Below are 25,120 nucleotides of genomic sequence, written 5' to 3'. Positions count from 1 at the left end.
TGGCTTTGCTTATCATGTGTGTATTAATCAGCACTAAGTCTCCAGGTTTGTATGTCGGTCCTTCTCTTCTTTTCTTGTCTGCATACGTTTTTCTGTACTCTTGCTCACGTTTGTTAATTGCTCTTGCCTGTTGTAGTGTTTTTGCCAACATTTTCAGGCGTGGTGTGATTTCTGCCACAAAATTTTCTTTTTCCACGATTGCTTTTAAATCTCGATTTGCATTATCTGGCGTGCGTAATTCTGCGCCGAATGTGAGATAAGCTGTTGTGTATCCTGTGCTTTTGCATAGTGCCGTGTTCATAGCAAAGCGTGTTTCCGGTAGTTTTTCCGCCCATGATCGGTAATCTCTTCCCACCAAAATTGCTAGGCGAGATTTCAGGTCGCGGTTTTTTCTTTGGACCGGATTTGCTTCGGGATGATACACCGGTGTAAACCGTTGTTCAATTTCCAGGCAGTAGGTTAATTGTTGCATTACTGCGCTGATGAACTGCGTTCCATTGTCCGATATGAGTCTTCGTGGTGTTCCATATCGCATGAAGACCTCGTTGATTAGTGTGGACGCTATTTCCTTGGCGCTTGCGGTTTTGAGCGCGAAGAGCTCGACTCACCGGGTAGCCGTATCTTCAATGATTAATACCCAGTGCTGTCCGTTTGGAGATTCAGGAAGCGGCCCAAACAAGTCCACAGACATGACTTCAAACCTCTGTTTCATTACCGGAGTTCTCAGCAGTCCGGCTGGTTTCTGGTTAGATGGTTTTTACTTTTGACATTGTGTGCATGTCCGGACGTATTTGGTGATTTGTTTTCTCATGCCGTCCCAGTAGTACCGAGAAGAGATTCGCTGGATGGTACATTCTATTCCATAGTGTCCTGCTGTCGGATCGTCATGGTACCTCTTCAGAATCTCGCATTTTTGTTTCTCAGGTACAACCCATTGTGCCTCTTCGGAATCTATTTGTCCGGGGTGTAACGATAGAGAACCCCTTCGGAAATGACGTATCCGCGGTTTGTCCATTGTAGCGCTTCTTCTTCTGATTCGCTGTTTTCTAGGAAATCGATTATAGTTTTTAGGGAGTCATCTTCTAACTGACTTTCCCTTAACTGTTTTGCACCTTTAGTGAGTAAATCCACTTCTATTTGATTTATTTCTATTTGATTTACTTCTGTTTGATTTACTTCTGTTTGATTTATTTCCGTTTGCTCTGGGACTAGTCGGGACGGTGCATCAGCTACGACGTTTAATTTACCTTGCATGTATTTTATTACGAGATCATGCTCTTGTAGCTGTAATGCCCACCTCGCTAGTCGACCGCTTGGGGTTTGTAGTGACATTAGCCATCTCAGTGGTTGGTGATCCGACGTTATCATGACTTGTAATCCCTCTGTATAGCCTCTAAATTTGTTGACTGCCCAAACTACGGCTAGAGCTTTCCTCTTTGTGGTAGAGTAATTGATTTCCGTTTTGGTCAGGAGCCGGCTTGCGTACTCGACCGGATGTTCTTCCTAACCCTCCCCCTGAAGTAGAACTGCCCCTATCGCATAGCCGCTGGCGTCTGTTCTCAAAATAAAAGGGGTACCGTGTTCTGCCTGTTTCAGGACAGGTGCTGTGGTTAACAACTTCTTTAATTTTCTGCGGGCTTCCGCTTGTCCCGTTTCCCATTTCCATACGGCTGTTTTCTTCGTTAGGGATGACAGGGGACGAGCTACGTCCGCGAATGACGGGATAAACCTCCGGAACCAGGAACATGTTTGTAAAAACGACAGTAATTGCTTCACATTCTTCGGCGGTGGTATAGCAATTATGGCTGCAATTTTCTCTGGATCGGTCTGGATACCTCCAGGTTGTAAAATGTGTCCGAGATACTTAACGCTGGGACGACAGAATTGGCACTTGTCTTGGTTCATTTGGTAAGTTGGAAAGGTAAGTTGAAAGTACCCATTCTTGAAGATACTTGTTTTAGATCATCTATGTGTTTTTCGAAGGTCGGCGATAATATTATTAGGTCGTCCAGATATGCAAATATTTGCATGTCCTTGAGCCCTGCTCTTAATCGATCCATTAGTCGTTGGAACGTTGCGGGTGCATTCCGGAGACCGAACGCCATTCTCTTGAACCGAAATATGCCGAAAGGCGTCGTAAATGCCATTTTTGAACGAACCTCTTCGGTTACTTGGACTTGCCAATATCCTGATCGTAAGTCCAGTGTCGACATGTATTTTGTCTGCTTTGCCGCGTGTAGAAGGTCGTCTATTCTGGGTAGTGGGTATGCATCTGGTATTGTTATCGAGTTTAGTTTTCTGTAATCCACGCATACTCGCACTCCCCCTTCTTTCTTGGGTACCAGCACCACAGGTGCTGCCCACGGCGATTCGCACTCTTCTATTATGTCGTCTTCTATCATTTTTTTTATCTCGGCTCGCAGTAATTCCGTTATATGCGGTGACATCCGATATGGCGGTGTAGCTACGGGGAGGTGCGAGCCGGTATTTATATGGTGCTTGATGATTTCACAAGGCTTGCCGGATTCTTTGAACAGTTTTTCGTGGTCCTTTAGTAATTGAACGAGACTCTTTTCTCGTTCTGCCTCTAGCGTCGTGGCTTCGATGGTACACATAGGGTTGTAATACTCTCTCTCTAAATAATCGATGGAATTCGTTGTCCCATGCCTTCGATAGTTCCTCGTTACTAGAGGAGTTCCTCGACTGTATTTCTAGTTGCTTTTCGGGAACGAATTCGCGTCTGGGTTGACGGTCTGCGGCGAGACCCCACAAATCTTGAGAGAAGTCAAATTTCATTCCCGCGGCTTTGATGAGATCCACACCTATTAATGTTTGACTACTTGTCGCTGTCGGCATTACCAGGAACTGCATCGTCAGCCGCTTTTCCGCTACGTGTACCTCGACTGGGGTCACCAGAAGGTCGTCGTCGTAGGGCCGGCCAATCGCTAAAGTCACTCTAAACGGTGCAAGTCTGAATATGTGTCCATTATCTTTCAGATCTCTATACATCTGGTGGCTCAGCTGGCTTCGTCGGGCCCCTGTGTCCAGAAGCGCGTTAGTGGCACTCCCATTTATCAAGATTTGTATGACCGGCCGTGGCTGAGGTTTTGCAATCATGCACGCTGTTGTACGTATTTCAATGTCTGGTACTGGGATTAATAACCCTCGGCCTGTGTCCTGTACTCTTTGGGTTGCCGCTTCCGCCTTCCTTTCATAGGTCCATCTTTTTTTTTTTTTTTTTTCTTGAACATCTAATATACATATTTGAATGTCTTCCGTGTCCTTCGCTGGCTTCACGGGGTTACACACTGTACATATACTCCTAATTACGCCTGATTTCCCGCAACCATAACATCTGAGGAGGTTGCTTGCATTACTAGGCGGATTTTTCTGTGCTTTGGCCATCTTGCGGCATTCCGTTGCCATGTGACCTCTCCGATTGCAGAATGTACATTGATTAGAGTATGTCGAGTTGCTCTTGGGTTTCATAACTGATGCCTCGTGCATATTTTGTTCGACTTCACGAGCTTTCCGTTGTAATTCTTCGAAAGTCTCGAAGCTATCCCGAGGAATCCGTTCTCGGATTCTTATGTTTAATAATTCATAAATCATATCGATCTGTTGTTCATCGGTATGTATTGGAGGTGGTAGAGCTGCTAATAGGACCTTTTTCTCACACACAAAAAGATCAGTCGCCGTGGTTTCGTCTTGATGCTTACCAAATATTTCCAAGTAAGTCTAGTATGGCGCCTTCTTCGGTGAGAATGCTTTTTGTAATAGTTCAAGCGCGTGTTTCCAGTCTTTTGCTTGCTCTTTGTTCCCTTTCCACCATAGTGCAGCCGTATTTGTAAGAAGAAGCAGTAATCCTTTTAACGCATTTTTGTCGCTTATCCCTTCTATTTCCTTGTATGTTGCCACGTTGTTAAGAAATCCACTTGGGCTGGATCTCTGCTTCGCGTATCGCAGTTAGCGAAGCTCCCACTCTTCTGTGGTTGTGTTGTCGGCTGTTGCACTGTATTTACCTGTACTACAGCGCTTAGCACACGCTGTAGCTGCTCTTCCGTCAGGCTCATTTTGCTGCGTGGGCTTATCTTCTTTTATTCGAATTAGACTCCGTCTTGCTTATCTTGGCCCCACGTTGGGCACCAATTGTAAAGGGATATTTGTATTATAAAATAACTTAAACAGCTTTGGAGTAGTGTTCTTGTATTTAAATATATATATATACAAATATTTACAAATTTTAGTAAGTTCTGACAAGAGGCAAGATTATTAAAGTCTTCTATTGCTGGAAGGATCGTAGCCAAGCTTCTAGATTGAGCCAGTTACCAAACGTTTGAGTGTTTATTTCCGTGTATCTCAACGTACTATATCCACTTGGAACGTCGGTTCAGACTCTCTCAAGTTGCTTTAATAAGTGTTCCTACTGTGTGTACTAACTTATTGGCACGCTGAGAGCTGATCCGCAAAGAGACAGATTCTGGAACGGGGCTCTGGTTTTATACTCTGGAGGTCCGTCGAAGCCCATTCCTCGTTGCTCTGGGGGTAGGTGATGGACATTCTCCCATCTCGTTCCATCTTCCCTGTTCGCGATGGTTTGTTCTTTTTCCTTATCTCGTCTTGGTCTTCGGCGGTCATGTCCTTTTCTGACCTGTGCTTATACTTGGACATGACCCGCACTGGGGTGTTTTTAGCTAAATATTTATCAAGCTACAATTCTATTTTCTAGTTCTTTAAAACCACTAGGTGTTCTTTAAAACTTTCACCTGGAACACATTTTGATATACCTTGAATATGTTGAGATATACACACGTGGATTAGCGGAGCCTTTTTGACGTTTGTGACCTTGCTCATTATACGGTCCAACGAAAGAGAAAGAAAACTTTCTGAATTTTTCAAGAATGTAGGTGTACCAAAAGCTATTACTTCCTTTGCTTTTTTGGGGCTTATATCACAACAAATAACACATATCAAACGAACAATTATCTGACTACTTTCAGTAAACTGCCTTCTACTTCATCATTGTAGAGCGGGGTAACTTGAAACGAGCACGTGGCAAAAAGGTTTAAAGCCTTATTATAATTTTAAAGTTATATTACAAAATATTTACATTTTTAACTAATGCTAAAAAACTACCAACGGAAGAAAATACTTTTATTATGGATTTTCAAAGATTACCGTTTTCAAATCAAGGTCATAGCTGGTTACACATCTTTTTTCCTCTACTTTTAAATATTGTTGTTAAACAATGCTTAACTTTACTGATTTTTGAAACATCGGTGGTCGACCTTTTTAACCCCGGACCTTCATATATTACTATATATTCTTCGATAAATTCTGGGAAATTATAACTAGTAAAATGTTATTCGACAAAATGTCCATTTGATCAATACCAAATTTAGGTTCTGAATTTAAATAACATAAATAAAAAATAATATAACCTAGAAAATGTTTTATAAAAACCAATGAGTATATTATATTATACAAAAGAGATCTTTCAGAGCACTGTGTTTAAGAAAAATATGCCAAAAAGTGCGTTTTCATATTAACATTTCAAAAAAGTTGATATTTTGAGTTTATAGTAACACTTGAGGCCCGTTTAATAACGTTTTTGTGTACAAATAAAACTACAAACAAAACTACTTACGACAATTTAATCATCATTAAATAATATTCACGTAGGACAAAGTCATTTCTAATTGTAAGACATCCTATCAAACGTAATTGAACATTATCTGTCAAAAACGTTTGACATAAAACCTTCCGGCCGTCCTGCTAAAAATGACAAATTATTTAAATTTTCTGGTTTCATCTGTTGTGCTTTTCATTCAATATAGTATCAGCTTCGGAAAATAATCTTCCTGCTGGTACAGTCGTAGCTATAATGGTGGCATATTCTCGAAATTTATTATATAAATTGGAAACAATTTCCCTCATATCTTTACATGATTCTATGGGGTTGCTTGCTAAGGGCGTGACTGGATTATTTAGATATAAATCTATTTCATCACGCCTTTTATTTCCTTTTTGTCTGGCGCTATTTTTGAAGTAAAGCTTCTTTAGGCGCGACATGGGTGTAAAAACTTCTTTAGGCGCGATACGGGTGTAAATCCGTACAAATGCAACGAAAACGCCAACGTGAAGTTGAAAACTACGACGCTAGTAAGCAGCTATCGCAATTATTCGATCTAGTCTGCGAGCAAAACAAAAAATACTTCAAATGTCAAATCATATGTCAAAAACAAAACAAAATGTGTCGACTTTCACTTGAGTTTTGTATTTATCTCGTAGTCTCTAAACATTTTTTGAAGTAAAACTTCTTTAGGCGCGACATGGGTTAGCAGTATAATTCGTGAGTTAATAAAAATGTCAGGATCGGAAGAATATTTTATCCCGTCCCCCGTAAATAATTGTAGTGCAAATAATCGCAAATCAATAATGAAACTGAGGAAAAATCTGCGCTGCGTAAGAAATGATAGCTTTGGCTATGTATGTTTTGTATGTGATCGATTTTGGCTTCAAAGTGACTTAGAAATATCAAATGATGCTCAAAAACAAATTCTTAATAATGTTTTTTGAATATTGATTCAAATAATCAGGTTGGATGTCAAGCTTGTCGAAAGATATTAAATTCTGGTAAAATTCCCACTTTGTGTAAGTTTAACGGGTTTGTATTTTCACCTATACCAAATTATCTACCTAAACTAGATACTGTATCTGAAAGGTTAATTTCACCTAGGTTGTATTTCATGCAAATTAGACGATTGCGACATGCAAATAGACAATTTGGAATGTTTGGCCAAATTATAAATGTGCCTGTTGACATTAATAATATGGTTAATTTATTACCTCGTAATATTGATGATGATCATTGCATTAACGTTCACATAAAAAAGCAAATGATTCATCGATCAAGCTATGTGCAGGGCTTGATAAATAAAACAAATATAAAAGTATGGCTTCAATTTGTTAGGCAAAACGGATATTACAGCTGTTCAAGGAATGAGATTATATCGTCAGCGAGAAAGTAAAAAAATACAAACAGTAAATGAATGTATTTTAATTTTATTTACATGAAGTTCTTCAAACACAATTGTTACAGGATGAGTTAATTTGCAAAAACAATATTTGTTTAGGCGTTGTTTAATATAATCCACTGTGTGAATGAATATTATAGAATTTATTAATCAGCAATTACTTTAAAACGATTATGTCATATTTCAAGTACGACTTTGATTACATTATTGTTTGTAAATATTATACATATTTTTAATGCAATCATAAATATATAATTTATCATTAAATAAATGTGTATAAAGATTGACGACACTGATAAATGTGTGCATCACGAGTGTTACCATATTACTAATAAACATTATTCAAAATTTTTATATGATGTATTTATTTCTACTCAACTTAAATTTGCTATTTTATACAGTAGCAAATAAGTTTTACTTCAATCGCGTGTGATCCTTACGCCCACTCTTTTTTTTATGTGACTGCCAAAAGTCAAAACTATCTGGTGTGACATCAATATCCAAACTTGTAGTAGCACTGTTCAAACAAATTTAATTTCTCATTGCATTTATTGCTTTCTCCTCTCTTCCTGCAGATGGTACGTAGAGGACTGGATTGGAACCGCGTTAGCATTACATCAATCCAGTCCGTGCTGCGCCTTGCGACGCCTGCTTTCGACTACTAGTCCTTTAAAAGGTGCTCTGCAGTTTTCTTCTTGTTTTATCGTGTAGGTCACAAGACTTGAGGGGGTGAGCCTGGTGCCTATAATGTGCTCGGCGTTGTTACGATAGTTGTTCCACCGAGCACATTCAAAGAACGTGTGCTCAGCGTCGTCGATTTTATCTGGTCAGTATTTGCACATTGGAGTGCTATGCAAGCCCATCTTAAAAAATAGGCGTTAAACCAGCGGTTTCCAACCTTTTTTTCCTTGCGCCCCCCTTTTGAAAGAAAAAAATATTGCGCCCCCCCTAATTTTTTTAACAATTTAATTTAAATATACTTAATTGAAATTATGATTTATTCAATCTCGTACCAAATAATGCACAATATACATACATACAAAAATAAACATACAAAAATATACATACAAACATAACTATGGATCATAGGAAAAAAATAATTTTAAATTTAATAAAAACAAATGATATAATATTTCACACAATATTAAAAATTTAATGCGACGGTTGAGCTTGTTTTTTAGCACAAATTTTCTCAAACCGCGGCTCCATTGTAGAAATCGCTGTTCTCAGTTCCTTTTCTATCACTAAACGAGATCGGTACTTTGTTTTTAATACTGCTACTGAGAAAAACCAGTTTCACATAAGTAGGATGTCACAAATGGTAATAAAATTTCTAAAGCTTTATTTGTCAAAGTTGGAAAATCGTCCTTTACTTGTAACCAAAACTTAACAATATTCTTTTCGTCCTGAAACATCTGCTTCAATGTGCTATAATAGATAAATCAATTAACATTTCCTGCTCTGCCGTTGGAAGTCCAAAATCATCATATTTATCAATAACAAATGGATTTCTAATCCATTCGTATTTGGACATATCTAGATCTTTGAAGTAATGCGCAAATTGGTTCCTTAAACTAGTCATATGATTGATAATAAGATCTTTACTTGCTTCTATTTCATCATCAGTAACACATGTAGTTTTAAAAGAAGGAAACATATCAAAGTTATTACTTTTCATACTAGCTATCCACAGATCTATTTTTTTCATAAACGCCGTAATCTTGTCCTTTTGAACAAAAGCATGAATTTGAGTTCCTTGCATTGATTTATTTAAATCACTTAGTCTTTTAAAAATGTCAACTAGATACGCAAATTTTGCGAGAAACTTCGTGTCATAAAATATGTCTGCTTCATTTCTTTTATTATCAGCAAGAAAAATGGCAATTTCTTTTTTGAGCTCAAATACCCTTTGAAGTACTTTAGCACGAGAAAGCCAACGTGCTTCACAATAATAAAGTAGTGCTTTGTATTCTGAGCCCATGTCATCACACAATTTTCCAAAAAGCCTTTCTCTTAATGGACTATTTTTGATAAAATTAACAACTTTTATTATAATTTCAAATACTTCAAGTAATTCTTCACCCATATTTCTTGCAACAAGAGATTGCCTATGAATCATACAATGCGTCCAAACTGCACGAGGAGCCACTTTTCGAACTAGGGCCTGCAGACCAGCATTTTTTCCTGCCATAGATGGAGCTCCATCAGTGCACAGTCCAACACAGTTCTCCCATAAAATACCATTTTCAATAAAAAAGTTATCAATCATATTAAAAATTTCACTCGCCGTAGCTTTGCCTTCAATTGCCTTACAGAATAACAACTCTTCTCTAATATCATTTTCCATAACATATCTTATATATGTTATTAAGTGTGCATCATTAGCAACATCGGTAGCCTCATCTACTTGCAACGCGAAAGAAGATAATTTAATTTTTTCTATCAACTGATCGCAAAGATCATCAGATATATCTGATATTCGTCTTCCCACCGTATTATCTGCCAGCGGAATGCTTTTAATTTGATCAGCATATGATTCACCAAACATCGTAGCTATTATGTCAATAGCTGCTGGTAGTACTAAAGTTTCTCCTATTGAATGGGGTTTTTTCATTTAGCAATTCTATACGAAACTTTGTATGACGCAAGTAACGCTTTTTGTGATACAGACAAAGCTTTTGAAAACGATTCTTTCTGTTTATTTAAGTTATCTAATTTTCTTTGGAAAAATTCTTTTGTTTTGCCAACATGATCGGCGTGCACTTTTTCCAGATGTCGTTTTAATTTACTTGGTTTCATGCTATCTGAGGCCAAAGTATTCATGCACAGCAAACACATTGGTCGTTCTTGACCATTAATGATCTTATACGTAAATCCCAATGATAAGTACATTGGATCATATTTTCTATGTTTAGTTTTACTATTTTGTGAAGAAACATTTCCATTATTTTCACCACCCTCTTCTTCTGCTTCATTAAATTTTCTTTTCAACCCAGTCACGTATTTATCCATTACAAACGGTTTTTATAACAAATCAAAGAAAATCACTTTTTCACTACTTTTCACAATAATTCCTGGCTAATAATGTGCTAAAACTAAAGCTATAAATTTTAACTCAATAATAATTTAGAAATGATTTTTTCTATATATCAACGCGTGTATCTCCAGCACAACTAATGAACTAATTCGATTTATAGATAACAGAATAAAAAGGATGCTTTTGTTTATTTACTTAAGTTAGTCTCGAGTAAGCACGTGAATATTCGATATGATCCGAGTGTTTATCTTTTGTTTATAGGCCTACAGCTCACTCAACTACAAACGCAAAAACGAAATATTTTGAATGCACCAAAAGTATAGTATATTCATGCTTTTACATTTGTCCTGACAAAATTGCTGCGAAAATTGTAGATTACTTGCATACATTTTGCTGATTTGGTTTTGACACTTACTCAGCATTTAACATCCATATTTTTGAAAGAGCTTCGCGCCCCCCCCTGGCACTGCACCGCGCCCCACCAGGGGGGCGCGCCCCACAGGTTGGAAATCGCTGCATTAAACTGTCCATGTCCTGTCATTAGCTGGGTCAGAAAGAAATCTGTGTCCCCGTATTGTCGAGAGAGCCAGACGCTAATTTCCGGAATCAGACGCGCCGTCCATCTGTCCGTCTCTCCTGGCGTCCATCGATTTTGCCACTCTTGTAAAGTTTCTTTTTCTATTCTCGACCTTGTTTCTTTGAAGCTGTCGCCACCTATTCTAGCGTCGTAAAGTTTTACTCTCTCGAATGCTAGCAAGTCAATTGGTAGTGCTCCTGCTATTACCAATACAGCTGCTTCAGAGACCGTGCGATAGGCACAGGTAACTCTTAGAGCTCCTCGAATTTGCACTGATGCTATTTTGCGCCGATATGTTTTGCTCCGTATAGCAGCACAGAATGGACTACCTCAAGCAGGACTCGTTGTTTTCGGGTTCGTGGTCCCAAGCAGTTAGCCATAATCCTTGACAAGTTGGATACCGTCTTGCTAGCTTTTATGCATGCACTATCGAGATGTTCACGGAAGGATAGCTTCTCATCTATCATTAGTCCCAGGTGGCGCAAGGCCCTTGTCGACGTCAAAGTTGTCTCTCCTATGTCTACAGTGAATGGTTTTGGAAACCATTTTTGTCGGGTCAAGACAACCATCTCCGTTTTCTGTTTGGCGAGTTTTAGGTGGTGTTTATGGTATCGACGGTAAATGCTCCCTGCGATCCGACACGTTTGAATGTTGAACGACTACTGTAGTTCGGCAGCCAAAGAAAGGTCCCGATATAAAAATATTTTAACTTTTAATTTTTTGATGGTGCTCCTTTACTTGGCTATCAATGATTCGATTATAGAATTATGCAAAAAGGGATAAAACATTCTTTCTATTTTGAAAAAAAAAAAAACAATGTGAACCTGCACTAAATAAATATAAATAAATAAGCTGGATCTATAAAAATAAAATCGTCAAGTGCTCAAGGATCGTTTAAATTTTAAATCATTAGATAATAATCCAATTGTTTCAATTTCAGCCGCTGATACAATGACGGGACCCATTCGCATCACTGATTGTAATTTGTGCGACATATGGAACTAATTTAAAAAAAAAAATCTGGCATGTGGTAACACGAATTCCACCTTGTTTTTACAACTAATATGAGCTTTAATGGCTTATGTAAACTTTCACATTGAGCCTTTTCAAGCTTATGTGAAGCTACCACACATTTTGTTAAATATTCGACTAAGTTTCTTACTTTTTTAATAAAATTTATGACATCAGAATCAGCAAGTGCCTTATCTGTAATTAAATATAGTATGTGCAAAACAAGATTGGTGTTTTTCAGTTACTCTCTATTCATTAAAAAAAAATACGCACAGCACCCATATCATATTACTGCCGTTGCGGGGATAATAGCTGTTACTTCATTTATGTCTAGTCCCCAATCCTGTATTACAGATTTTAGTTTATCCTGTATATATTCTGCTGTATGCCTCTCCGATAAATTTATTGTTTCTAAATTAGACGATGCTAAAAATTTATTATTTAAATAATGAATAGTTATTCCAAGGTAACTCGTCATATTTAAAGTGTCGGTCCATATGTCGCACGTTAAACTATAAAAAGGTTTAACTTTAAGGTCGATGACTAATTAATTTTTTAACGAATGATATTTATCATTCCTTAGTTTTTTCAAAATGAATATCAGAAGGTATTTTGTAATTGTTTTCCAAAGTTTTAATTAATATAATAAATCCTTTACCATTTATCGTATGAAAGGATTTGTGGTCCACACAAATATAATTCAGTATTTTCTATGTCTATCGCCACCGTGTTGAACCGATGTGCGCGCTTCAAAAGCACGCATAATTGGATTAACCAGCTTTTCCTCCGGCACATCGACATATTTCTGCTATCTTACTGGTACTTTGTTTCTAAAACAATATTTTTAAATTAGCAATAAATAATGTTTTCATGAGAAATAATTTATAATTTTTAATTTGTCACATCCAAACTAATTTTTTTTTCAATAAAATAAACTTAAAATATAGCCACTATGATTTTTAGATAAATACAGCGTTTCTGATACAAATAATCTAGGAGAGGATTCGCTGATCTTATATGAAGTATATGGATGGCGACTTCTCAAGTGTTTGATTAAGTTTGTAGTATTACCACATGTTTGTAGTATTATCACATAGCACTGTTACTCATTTTTATTTATACACAAATAAAAATTTGAAAGGTTTAAAATAAATTAATCAAAATAATTTAACAACTTGCAATAACGATTGGAATAGACGACTAAACTATGAGAATTCTCTAAAAGGAAAACACATAAAGTTAACTACTTGACTGATGAACTAAGAATGATTTGTCTTGAAAATATTTTCATATTCATACAGAAAGGGCCAGCTGAAATCCGATTTCTAAAATATGTTCGTAATGTACACAAACTGAAGCCGAAACATATTAAGATTCACGTATCATAAACAAAATATTGTTCTTCTGTTTCTGACACTTCTTTGAACAGTTATGACCACCTAGAGAGACTATTGCATTGCATTTGGCATATGTGGTAAGTCGCTGAGCGGTGTTCATAGATTATGCTGTCGATACTTTTTGAAGATTATCGACGAAAAAATCGATATTATCGAGATAAAAAATCGATAGTAAAAGTACTCACTATCGACAGCATAGTATCGATCTTTCGTTTTAACACTAATGGCAAGAGGCCTAGATAAATAAGCATACCCAGGAGGTCTTGAAACATAGATATTTAAAAAGTTTCATTTTCGATTTTTGAACTTACTGTATAGTTCAGTCATTTAGTAGTTTTACCTTAAGAGTTTTTCGGATGTTTTGAAAATTGGTGATTTTATAGATTTTGATGTGATCTTTACGAATTTCAACTTTGCGACCTCGAATTTTTGCCGCTGCCGACGCTATGTTGGAAAAATTGCGTAAAAAATCAGTTTTTCAACGATATCTCTTTTTTGACTTATGTTACATTAAAATAACTATATACAAAATTAAACTAGAGAAAATTTCTCGCCGCTCTTTGCACTTGAACGCAATCTCTTTAATGAATAAACAATTTCAATGTTGAATTAAGCTTTTCTGCTCAGATCTGGCCTTTAAATAACGTAAATTAATTATTTTTGTTTTTCATTTTTATTTTTGCTGACAATTAAACATTTTAAATCATTGGATATGTAATTTAATGCAATATTTAAATTGTTTGTAAGAATAGTTTTATACTAAATTAAACTAGATTTTTTTTTATTTATTTAATTAACTTTTTACCTCTAGTTTGATGTTCTCGATGTCGTCTCGTCATATGTTATTATTAATCGTCTTCAGGGACGATCGAAACGTCAGAGGTTGCACTTTCTTCGATATTATCCGCGATTATCGTCATTGCAAAGTTGGTTCTAAAATGCTATCGGCGTCTTCCTCTTCATCACTATCTTGTGATGGAACTTGTGCATTACTACAATTTGTGCAGAATGGAGCACTTCAATCCTGCTTTTCTGCATCCACAGGCTTTCTGACATCCCTTTTTGCATTTGCAAGAAATCAGTTTCAGCGACGTGTCCGGAGCTGGGGGCTCGAGTGAGGTCTCAGGTATCAGGCCATTTTTGCTTCTTTTCCATTCCCATTGTTCCGCATTCACCTCATTCCCATACCACTGCTAAATTTGGTGATATGTTCGGAATGAATGTTGTCGTGCTGCCGCCTGCGTTAGTGGTAGTGATTTAATTTTGTATGCCGATTTTGTACTGCACGCATATCTAAAGACGTTTAGATTTATTTTTTATTTTCTCATCACTACAACCGCACAATTAAAGAAGGAAGCGTTTTGCAGCTGTGGCAATGATCTCTGGATTAGCTTTTGGATTTTTAAATATAATAGCTTCTTTTAGATCTTAATTTTTACATAGTGTATTTGTATATTTTATTTTACCTTGATTAAAAATTGCTGAAGTTGTATCGCAGCCACTGAAGGCATGCAAAAACAATATATGATCTGCGGCTGTTTTATCTATTAGGCTACTTGTAGAATATAATTGTTGCAAAATTTTTCCTCTTCCCGGTTTTAGTAAATATATATTTGAACGCGTTGATAGAGCCGTCAACAGGATAAGAAGATCAACATCTTTGCCAACAACTATTACAGAATCAAACATAGTGGAAATGTTAATTGCAGTATTAATTATTACCGTATCCGCATCTTCGGTGGCTTGTTTGATCATAAGGTTTGCAGCTTCAAATTTTAATTTTAACATTTCAATGAGACGTTTCTTGCTTAAATCGTTGGCCAGAAATTTATTTTGTGGCACGGCTGGGATCATTGTTTCATCAAAAATTATGTCTACTGAAGCAGTTTTTGTTGATCGCCGGAATCGCTTCGCATATTTGGTACTACGATGTGTTACATTTTCCGTATTTTCGTCAAATACAAGAATGGCATTGGATGTGTAATTTGATCAAACGTTATTAAAAGTTATTGCAGATGGATGAAAACGAATCACCGCGATACCAAATAACTCGGAGCAATAGGTATCCACCATCGATGACATATATCGTGTCTCCAAAAATTTATGTCTTCAGAAACTTTATGCCTTATACATAGAAGATTTAGCGCATTTGCGCATACCTTCCTCATTGAAGAGAGAAAAAGGAAAAGGTTCATGTTCGTACGATAGAAATTTTTCAAGTTTTCTTTCAGATGTTTTTGCAATGTACATACTTTGGAAAATTAATAGTGGATTAATCGGGACAATGACATCTTTCATCCGAATACCTGCATTAATTACAGCAAGTGCTTCTACTCTGTCATTTCTTTTGAATTTTACTGTCTTTGAAATCGGCGCCAATGATCTTTAAAATGCTAGCAGTGCTTTTACTCTGTCATTTCTTTTGAATTTTACTGTATTGAAATCGGCGCCAATAATCTTAAAAATGCTAGCAGTACCAATTTCATGAGACATATGACAGTTTATTTCTTCTTCTCCTATCGTCTGTAAAAGGTGAATGTTGGTACAACCAGTCCGTCAATTTGTCTACGTCGTCATTGTCACGTTTAATCCGCGAGTTTCTAATTTCAACATCCTGCTCCGAACTGGAAAAAGCTTTATTGCAAAACTTCTCAACTTCTTCGAAAACATTGTACAGAAAAACTATTCCTAAATCCACTTGGGGAGCCCACTTTCCTTTACTTCTCGTCCATAAGTAAGGCCACCAAGACATGTCATCGTCCTCATCAACGATTGCTCAATCGTCATATTTGACCAAGTACCACACCAAAATTTATCAGAACGCCTAATTGTAAAGTATCCTTTAGTAGTGAAAAGTTCGTATTCCTTAGCTGTTATTCCTTCGTTCAAATTTATCATATCTTGCAAATATAGGTGACAGGATTTTGCATATAAGAAATGGCCACTGGCATGAAAATAAGGCATCAGTTTTTGTACAGTATCAAGATGTAATTTCCAATTTCCCATTCTTTCCGCCTCAATAAAGTGATTTACGAGAGTAACCATTCTAAAATATTGTACCCATAATTTCGCACTAGCACCACGTTTTTCAAATTTAGCTAATTGATTTTCAAATTTTTCAGCGAGTTCTTTGTAGCATTCTTCTTGGTTTGCCACTATTACCACTGACATATCAAAATTGAATAAAACTCTTTCTAATTCCACACTGAGATCGGGTGTCAAATCTATTGATTTAGCACAATTTTAGCAATTGTAAGATGAGTCAATATATGTGCTCTTACCGCCCGCGAATAAGCTTGTCCTGCCATTTTTTTTTCATTGAATTCAACGCGTAAATGGTTTATTTTTTAAGTTTACATCATCTTTCATTATGTTCCGATTCATTATGCTTCCATTCATTATGTATCCGATCGATCTCATTATATCCGAATGACATTAATAAATGGATCCACCGACTCTTAAAACAATATTACTTAATTTGGAGTCCTCATCATACGGGGAAACGATATCTCGCGCTTTGAATTACAGGGGCTGGTCAAACGTTATAATGCAAGAATGCTGCTGTATTTTTTCGAAGCAGATAAGAGAGCAGTCAATATTGTATTATAATCACTTGATGGAGCATTAATAAAAGGCAAGCATGCGACAAATGATTTTTGAAATGGGAGTTTCGTTGTTGCTTGTTCCATGAATTCACTCCAGCTTGGTATGTTAGGCAAGCCAGCCCATTTTTCATATAACCACAATAAATCCGAATTGGACAGTATCGAGGTTCTGAATTTTTATTGTTTTCAAACCAGTATTATTTCTCTTCTCAAATATTTTCAATGCAATACTTCCAAAACTACCTCCAACTTTAGGAGATGGAATTTTATTTAACCGTTGAATATTTTGATCTGAAGCAATAGCATTTCTAGGTGTTATCAGCGTTGTCAAAAAGAAATTGGGAAAATGCATTATTATCGATATCCAACGGCGAGCGCACTATTGCTGATGCTTCAAATTACATTGCTTCTGTATACGAAGAGCAAAATCGAAGAGATGATAGTATATCTATTAATCGCCGAGATCCATACTTTTGAAACAAAAATACGGCTATTCCGACCTGTAATGACGATGCGGAAGATTTTGGCCTTGATGCGGTCATTATGGAATGGGCGAAAGCAATGCTTTTTTTTTCCATTTCTCAAGAGAAGAACTTTTATTTTTTAAGATTACATCATTCAGGAAAGCACATAAAGATTCAGGTATATCTGATTCAAACCTTTCAAAAAAAATTCAAATCCCTTCAAAAGGACGAGAGTGTTATTCTCGCTCAAAATCTTTCTGTTGCCGACTATCGCTTTCACTATTATTGCAAACGTAGGTGCAAAAATATAGTGTTTGCGTGAAACGTGAAAGTTATTAGTTTCAACGTTAAATTCAAACGTTACTTGATAACTAAATATGTACGAGAACAAGAAGTAATAAAAAAATATTAAATTCAATATAAAATATTGAGATTTATAATATAAAAGTATGCTGCGAATCGATTAGAATATTTTCAAAATGAATTGTATCCAAATATTTATACATATTTATTTATTTATGTATTATCCATTTAACTTTATACATTTTTCTTTTTACATTTTTTTATGTTTGCAAATCTGTAAATGTAAAATCACTTTTTTTGCGAGCTACTTTCAAGGGCTGTGTTCGGCCACCTCTGCGGTCGCTGACGCTCGACAACCATTGCCCGACTTTTTCAGGTAAATACTTTAAATCCTTATTATTTGAAAAATGTTCTGATACAGCACCTATAACATTGTAAGATTATATCTATTTAATTATTGTATTCACAATTTTCTTACCATGTAAACCTGCATATATATTTGTTTAACCAAAAATTTTTTGCAAGTACCGTTTAGCATTCTTCTGGTCTCTGAAAATAAAATTTCCACGTCTTTTGTGACTACAGTGGTCATATTAATTTTGATAGCTGCCATTAAATTGATTTCATTCTCAATCTTGCTTTTGAACATTGATACCTTAAATGCAAATAATAATTTAATTTTGTTACAAACTAGTTAAATATTGAATTGAAAAAAAATATAAGTTACCAAAGTTATTTTATACATGTGCTCTTTGATAATATTTTCAAAGGCTAGAAATTCTTCATATGATTTTATTGGTATCCTATCATTCAACAAAATTTGTGATTCATCGAGCTCTTTTCTAGTCGTGTCATATTTAGAATTAGACTTGGTCCAACTTTTCAGCTATATATTTTTCTAATTTATCTACAAATATGTGAATTTACAGCAATATGAATAGAATTGTTAAGCAATATTTTTAATTTACCTGTATTATCAGTTATATCCGACGAATTCGTAGTATTTGGAATATATATGTAATGTAATATAATTATATGTATATGTATTTACAAATTTATTAAATAATAATACTCGATTATAGTTACCTTTTTTGTCCATAGTTTGTATATTTTGGAAAGCTTTTTGAATATAGCTCTCATCAAATTTTTCAACTACATTGTTGGAAACACTAATTTCGTCATCGGCACACTCTACTCTCAGAGTTGAACAATATTTGCGTACTCGACAGCATCCTTGTTTTAGATCATCTTTTAGAAATATATTTAAATTACTATACATCACAATAAAAGTAGTAGTCACAATAACAAATATTTAAAAAAATAATTAAATACTTACTTGCGTAACCCACAATGATAATTGGATAGTGTTTCCAATTTTTGGATGGTCTTTTTAAATTCTCGAGCCATTTACGCATTTTCTTGTATTCGAATGGTTTAGGAAAATATGTAAAATCTTGACTTTCTTCGTGAAATAACCACGACGCTGGTACAATGTCTACCATATTTTTTTCTCGTTCATCCACAAATTGTACAATAGTGTAAATTTTATTGCAATCCATTTTAGATAATAATTGGTAATAAAGAAAATAAATAATAGCGTTAACCAAAACACAATTTAAAATATAAAATGATTTATTAGCTGGATGTGGTCTGCTTGAAATACAACATGGAACAGATCGTACATAGTCACACAACAAAAACTAATCGCATAGTAGCATAACATACTTTACTCTGTATTCCAAAGATGAGGCCCGCGCGAAATTTGAATAGACTAGACATATACATTTGTCCATATTCCCGGGCGATGCAAAGCATCCGAAATTTTACATTATTAACATTAACATTTATAAAAATTGTAACTTAACCTAAAATGCATAAATCAATAATATAATCGTAATCTCAATTTGATACACATATTTTCGAAAAGTGGACTGTATAAAAATAATAATAGTAATCAATAATAATTCATTTTAAGTTATATATGATAATGGAGTAAGATCTGTTCTAACATTCTAAAAAAATACTTTATTTAAATTTAACTTATAAGATATGGAATTTCATATATTTATTCTATCGGAAGAGTTAAAATTTTAGTGATTGGACTTTTATGTCTACAATTTTAGCAAGTTGCCGGTGCAATGGTGGTGCGTTGTCTTCTTTATTTAATACTACACTATCAGTTTTTAAATTTGAACAACTGTTTGACCATGTTTTCTAAAATTGATCACTCATTGTTGTAATCTGTTTAGAATTTTTTAATTTATTTGTATTGAATTTTGTATTGTATGGTTCTGGTTCAGGAGTCATTATATGACCTATTAAAAAATGACTGGGTGATAAATATGACGCATTTGTGCTGTCATCGGACATACTTAATAAAGGACGTGAATTCAGTACTGCCTCGACCTGTGTAACATATTCCTCGTAGATTGAACAATGCGACCCAATCGCTCTACGCAAATGTGATTTCATTATTTTCATCTACCCCTCCCATAAACCGCCAAAGTGTGGAGCATACGTAGGTGTAAACTGCCAAGTAATACCTAATTGTGTAACGGCTGAAATTAAACGTCGCTTATTTTCATCTGCTTTAAAAAATTTAAATAACTCAGCTAATTCCTTATTAGCACCTACAAAATTTTTGCCATTATCGCTATGAATGATCGAACGCCTACCGCGAAACAAATCTTTTCAAAGTAGCTATAAACGCTTCTGTCGATAATTCAGTAACCAGATCTAAATAAACTGCCTTTGTGGACATGCACACAAATAAGACAATGTACGCTTTAATTTGAGGAGTCTTACGTTGCCGACTTGCTCGCAGCATAACTGGACCTGCATAATCCACCCCTACAGCTAAAAACGGACGTTTCACATTAACACGATGGCCTGGTAAACTGCCCATAAGTTGTTCTGCAGCCGCCGCCTTAAATGTAACGCACTTAACGCACGTTAGTTTTTTAATTGTATTGCGCCCATCAATCGGCCAATTAACAATTAACAATTAGACCCCCTTAACCAACTTGGTCCGATCCATCACAAACTGCAATTTTGCAAATCACTTGCTGGTATACCTCGTGAGACAATATCAGCCGGGTTGTCTTCGCTAGATACATGTCTCCAAATACATTTTGGAGAGTTTTCAATAATTTCGGCTATACGGTTACTTACAAACATTTTTAATTGACTTGGGTCAGTTTTGGTCCAAGCCAATACGATAGTAAAATCGCTTCATAAAAACGAGTTATTGAATTTGATATCGACATTAGTACATACATATTTATATAATTTAGATAATAAAAGCGCAGCACACAATTCAAGACGCGGTAATGTAATATTTTTTACTGGTGCTACCCTAGATTTAGCGCATAATAAATTGGTAGATGTAGTTTCATTAGAGTAAAAAATTTAATATATATACATGCGCCATATGCAGATAAAAATGCGACTGCAAACCCGTGGCATTTTATCTCAGACATAGATAATTTTTTTTTAAATTCAGTAAATCGTTTTTAAATTTGATCCATTTTTTCTGTAACTGAGGTGTAATGAACTCATCCCAATCACATTCCTCCTTCCACAATTCCTGCAATAACATTTTCCTCACAATTGTAAGAGGAACTATTAGCCCCAATGGATCAAATATTTGTGCAATTGTGGCCAACATTACTCCTTTCGTAATATTGGTTTCCGATAAGTTGGACGGAGAAGAAATTTTCAAAATATTGTTCATAGGATCCCAAATCAAGTCTAAAGTTTTAATTAAATTTTAAAAGTATGAATTTAAGGTTTCCCGTTTTGAAACTGGTATCTTATTTAAAATAAACTTATTATTACTGGACCATTTACGTAATGAAAAAACGCCCTTTTGTAGTAATTTAATAATTTGTGTTTGTAATTTTTCTAATTCGTGCACTGAATTGATACCAGTAATAATATCGTCAACGTAACTACCACGCCGAATAACATTCGACGCATTTGGAAATAAACCTTCCTATATTTTCATTTACTTCTACCACCTCCAATTCTATTTGTTCAATAACAGGTGATTGTACACTCCTATCCGTTACATTGGGTCGGTTATTGATTCATGATCAGAAGAATTTGTTGAATCAGAAAGCGGCGTACTGGGTATGGGTTCAAAAAATCTCTAATTTGCAGTTCCTTTGCGGAATTTACTAGTGCTCCCAATTGAAGTTCACCAATGGTTACTTCGCCCCGATACATGTACTCTATTAAATCTTTCATTTGCCAATATTTAATATTGTTTAATATAAATATGGGATGTTTGTCGGTTCGAAGCAGATAAAACTAGTTTGTGTACTTTCAGATGCTTTCCTTCTGCCTCTAATGTACTAAACTTTAATTTTCTAATGATGTGTTCAAATGAGCAATTATTGCTTATTTCTGTCTGAGCCACTTTAATATCTGAATGCTCTCCATTTCCAATAAAATATCAATTTATTAAAATAAATCGATCAATAAAATATTAAAATAAGGCTAGGAACACTATATAATACACGACGTTCGACGTTAAATATGTGAATATGTGTAATCATTCAGAAGTAGTAATCTTTCTCGATTTTTAGATATTGTGGTTACATATTGCGCATATGGAAAATCTGAAATGGAATGACTTGTCCAGGTTGGTCCAATTCATCCTCCTCATCACCGGTGAGGTCTACTATATTTTCAATTACTTCTACCACCTCATATTCTATTTGTTCAATAACAGGTGATTGTACACTCCTATCCGTTACATTGGGTCGGTTATTATTTCATAATCAGAAGAATTTGTTGAATCAGAAAGCGGCGTACTGGGTTTGGGTTCAGGCTGTATGTTTCTCATCATTTGCAAGCTTCTTCAAACAACGCATTAATGCTATGCAGCAATTGCTAAGTATGGTGCACAAGACGTGCCATAAGTTACAGTTAATAATTTAATGCATTTTAAATCATCATTAGGGTTGTCCTTCCAGAGAATTAATTGATACTTTTTATGCGATTTATTTATCATAATTTGCCTGTACATTTTAATAATGTCTGCAATAAAAACATAAAGATGAAAACGAAATCTTAACAGAATTGAACATAAGTCTTGCCGTAACTTTTGGCCGGTATACAATACGTCATTTAAAGAAGACACTGAACTAGATTTAGCTGACAACTCGTACTTGATTCTTTCAAAATAGGATGATGAGGAAGAAAATAATTTGAGTTAGATAAATCGCTGATGTTTGGAAACGGTATAACTTTTGCATGTCCTAAATTAATATATTCATTTTTTTTTTTTTTATTTTATTTATACAGCAATCAGAACGCTCTTTTTCTTTGTTGTTCTATGAGCTGTTTGTGTGTATGACTTATGATCTACAGTGAGAAGATGAGAAGCAACCCATTGGTTATCTTTCTCCTATGTGTGGGTATTTTTATTAGCTCTTATGTCTAATAGTGTGGAGGTTTTTTATTAGCACTTATGTCTAATAGTGTGGAGGTTTTATTAGCTCTTATGTCTAATAGTGTGGGGTTTTTTTTTATCGGCTCTTATGTCTAATGGTGTGGGGGTTATTAGCTCTTATGTCTAATAGTGTGCATGTGGTTGTATGCAACTATGTCCACGAAGGACGATTTCCACTTGGAATTATATTGTGATCTATAACCCCGAGTGGAAATTTGACATCAAAGTTGCCTGATGTCAGGCTTGGCGGTAGCGGGAATCGAACCAGCGAGCCTGGGTCTAGTTGGTGCTAGCCCACGCCCTAACCGATATCGCCACCGCTGGCCCTAATATATTCATGAATAAAATTTCTATACATTGCTTTAGGTTCTGAATTGCGCGACAGGCGTCTTTCTAAAATAAGGAAATGATTTTTTGCGCCTAAAAACGACGACCCTAACATTTTAATGTCATTTTATTTGAACGGCAGTGCCGGTTATGATATTATCAATTGAAATTTCTTCAATCTGCCAGAATTTAGTTATGGTATTATGAAGATCAATATTTGAAATAAACCTACATATAAATTATCATCCCTATCCTCAACTATATATACGCCTGAAATTAACCATCCAAATTTACTTTCCTTTAATATCGGTAAGCATTTGCCTAATCTAATGCAGCCTTGTTGTAGCACGTCAAAATACATTTAAGCACCTATGAGTAATTCAAAAGGTAGTCCTTCATTAAATGTAGGATCTGCTAGCATAATATTATTGGGTATCTTCCAATCCGTAACATCAATATTAGTAGATGGTAAATTACCAGTAATTTTATTGACAACATCACAATGTATATTGCGAGAAAAACTATTTATACGAGAATGAATATTTAACTTTGTTGATCGTTTGCTTGTGACACATTGGCCTTGCAGGACGCTTAACCTATGCAATGTGGACTCAGTTTTACAATGTAATTTTTTAATAAGGGAATCTGTAATTAAGTTTATTTGTGAGCCACTATCTAGTAATGCTCGAGTTGTATTTATTTTACCATTATGATCTTTAATATTGATTAATATGGTAGACAAAACGGTTTGAATATTGCTGTTGTTTGTTAAAAGAACAGTATCGGGTGATGATGTATGAGCTGTAGAGGATTCTACAGTATCATGTAAAAGAGTATTATGTAATTCATTACAGTGAAAACATTTCCGAGAATAATTATATTTTTCAGAAGTATGTTTTGATGCCAAACATCGATTACAAATTGAATTTATTGCTATAAAATCTATTTTCAAGGAAATGCTCAACTTTTTAAACTTTTGACACATATATAATATGTAAGATTTTTCAAAATAAACAGCTCAAAGGCTTGCTTGACTTATTATTACTATTATTGCTATTAAAGTTAATCGTCTTCATAGGTACTTTCTCATAAAAATTTTCTAACGCATTTGTTCGTTGCTCAATAAATTTTAAAAATTCAGATGGTGTAGGTAATGTTTTGGTAGATTTAGCTAAATGCCACGCTACTTTAGTATTAATATCTAAATTTCTGTTCAACAAAAATTAAAGTATTAAATCCCAATGCTTTGCTTCCTCGAACGTGGCAATGAGTGATTGGTAATGTAATCTACTGATATTTAAAAATTGTTTCAATGAATCATGTGTACTTTTATTTATATGAGGAATAGAATCTATAGCACTTAAGTATGTAAGAAAGAAGTAAATCTTATAAAGAAGTAAATCATAAGCGACGTTATAATTATCATTTGTCAAACTTAATGAAGAAATTAAATTAGAAGATGGTGGAGTTATCGCTCCTTTCAAATAATGTAATTTCTGAACCGGGTTCATTATTATGTATTAGTGATTCATAAATATCTTTAAAGGAAAGCCATCGACTAGTGTCACCGTTATTAAACCTAGGTAGAGAGATTACTGGCAATTTTACATCTAACTCGTGCTTCACTCTTTAGCCCCTTTTCAACTTTTATAACAAACTTACTTGTATGTTGTTCCAACGAACGAATTCTCCTGGACTATGCCCTTCCAATACAACATATAATATGTAAAGTTTCTCCATGCTTTCATTCAACTTTGTTTTCCTTACACTAAATTCAGAAACATCAGTTACATTACTTGAATTAGTCATAAATTTTTGTACGCGTTCAATATGCTATTTTACAACGGCATGTTGTGATAAGACTGGATCGATATCAGTCATTTTAAATAATGGGTAATTTAATG

General features: G+C 35.1%; 2 protein-coding genes across 2 annotated transcripts; both read right to left on the bottom strand.

Moving 5' to 3' along the window:
* Positions 1–8,457: 8,457 nt before the first annotated feature.
* LOC113371331 (zinc finger BED domain-containing protein 5-like) lies at positions 8,458–9,651 on the bottom strand. The gene is made up of 2 exons (XM_026611960.1): positions 8,944–9,651; positions 8,458–8,763 (listed from the first exon to the last, which is right to left on the bottom strand). The coding sequence occupies exons 1-2, from the start codon at positions 9,649–9,651 to the stop codon at positions 8,458–8,460; spliced, it is 1,014 nt and encodes a 337-aa protein (XP_026467745.1).
* LOC113371330 (protein FAM200B-like) lies at positions 9,648–10,049 on the bottom strand. Its single transcript, XM_026611958.1, has one exon. The coding sequence runs from the start codon at positions 10,047–10,049 to the stop codon at positions 9,648–9,650; it is 402 nt and encodes a 133-aa protein (XP_026467743.1).
* Between the last annotated feature and the right edge of the window lie 15,071 nt (positions 10,050–25,120).

Source organism: Ctenocephalides felis, unplaced genomic scaffold, assembly GCF_003426905.1.
Source record: "Ctenocephalides felis isolate EL2017-DRISC unplaced genomic scaffold, ASM342690v1 CF-g0.4_SCAFFOLD_01492, whole genome shotgun sequence".
Taxonomy (NCBI): domain Eukaryota; kingdom Metazoa; phylum Arthropoda; class Insecta; order Siphonaptera; family Pulicidae; genus Ctenocephalides; species Ctenocephalides felis.
This window is presented reverse-complemented; position numbering and strand designations above follow the sequence as displayed.

Coding starts and splice junctions, on each gene's coding strand:
- LOC113371331 (XM_026611960.1), bottom strand. CDS start 9,651: ATGAAAAAACCCCATTCAATAGGAGAAACTTTAGTACTACCAGCAGCT. Junction 8,764..8,943: donor GTGCTAAAGTACTTCAAAGG/GTATTTGAGCTC, acceptor TTTGTTCAAAAG/GACAAGATTACGGCGTTTAT.
- LOC113371330 (XM_026611958.1), bottom strand. CDS start 10,049: ATGGATAAATACGTGACTGGGTTGAAAAGAAAATTTAATGAAGCAGAA.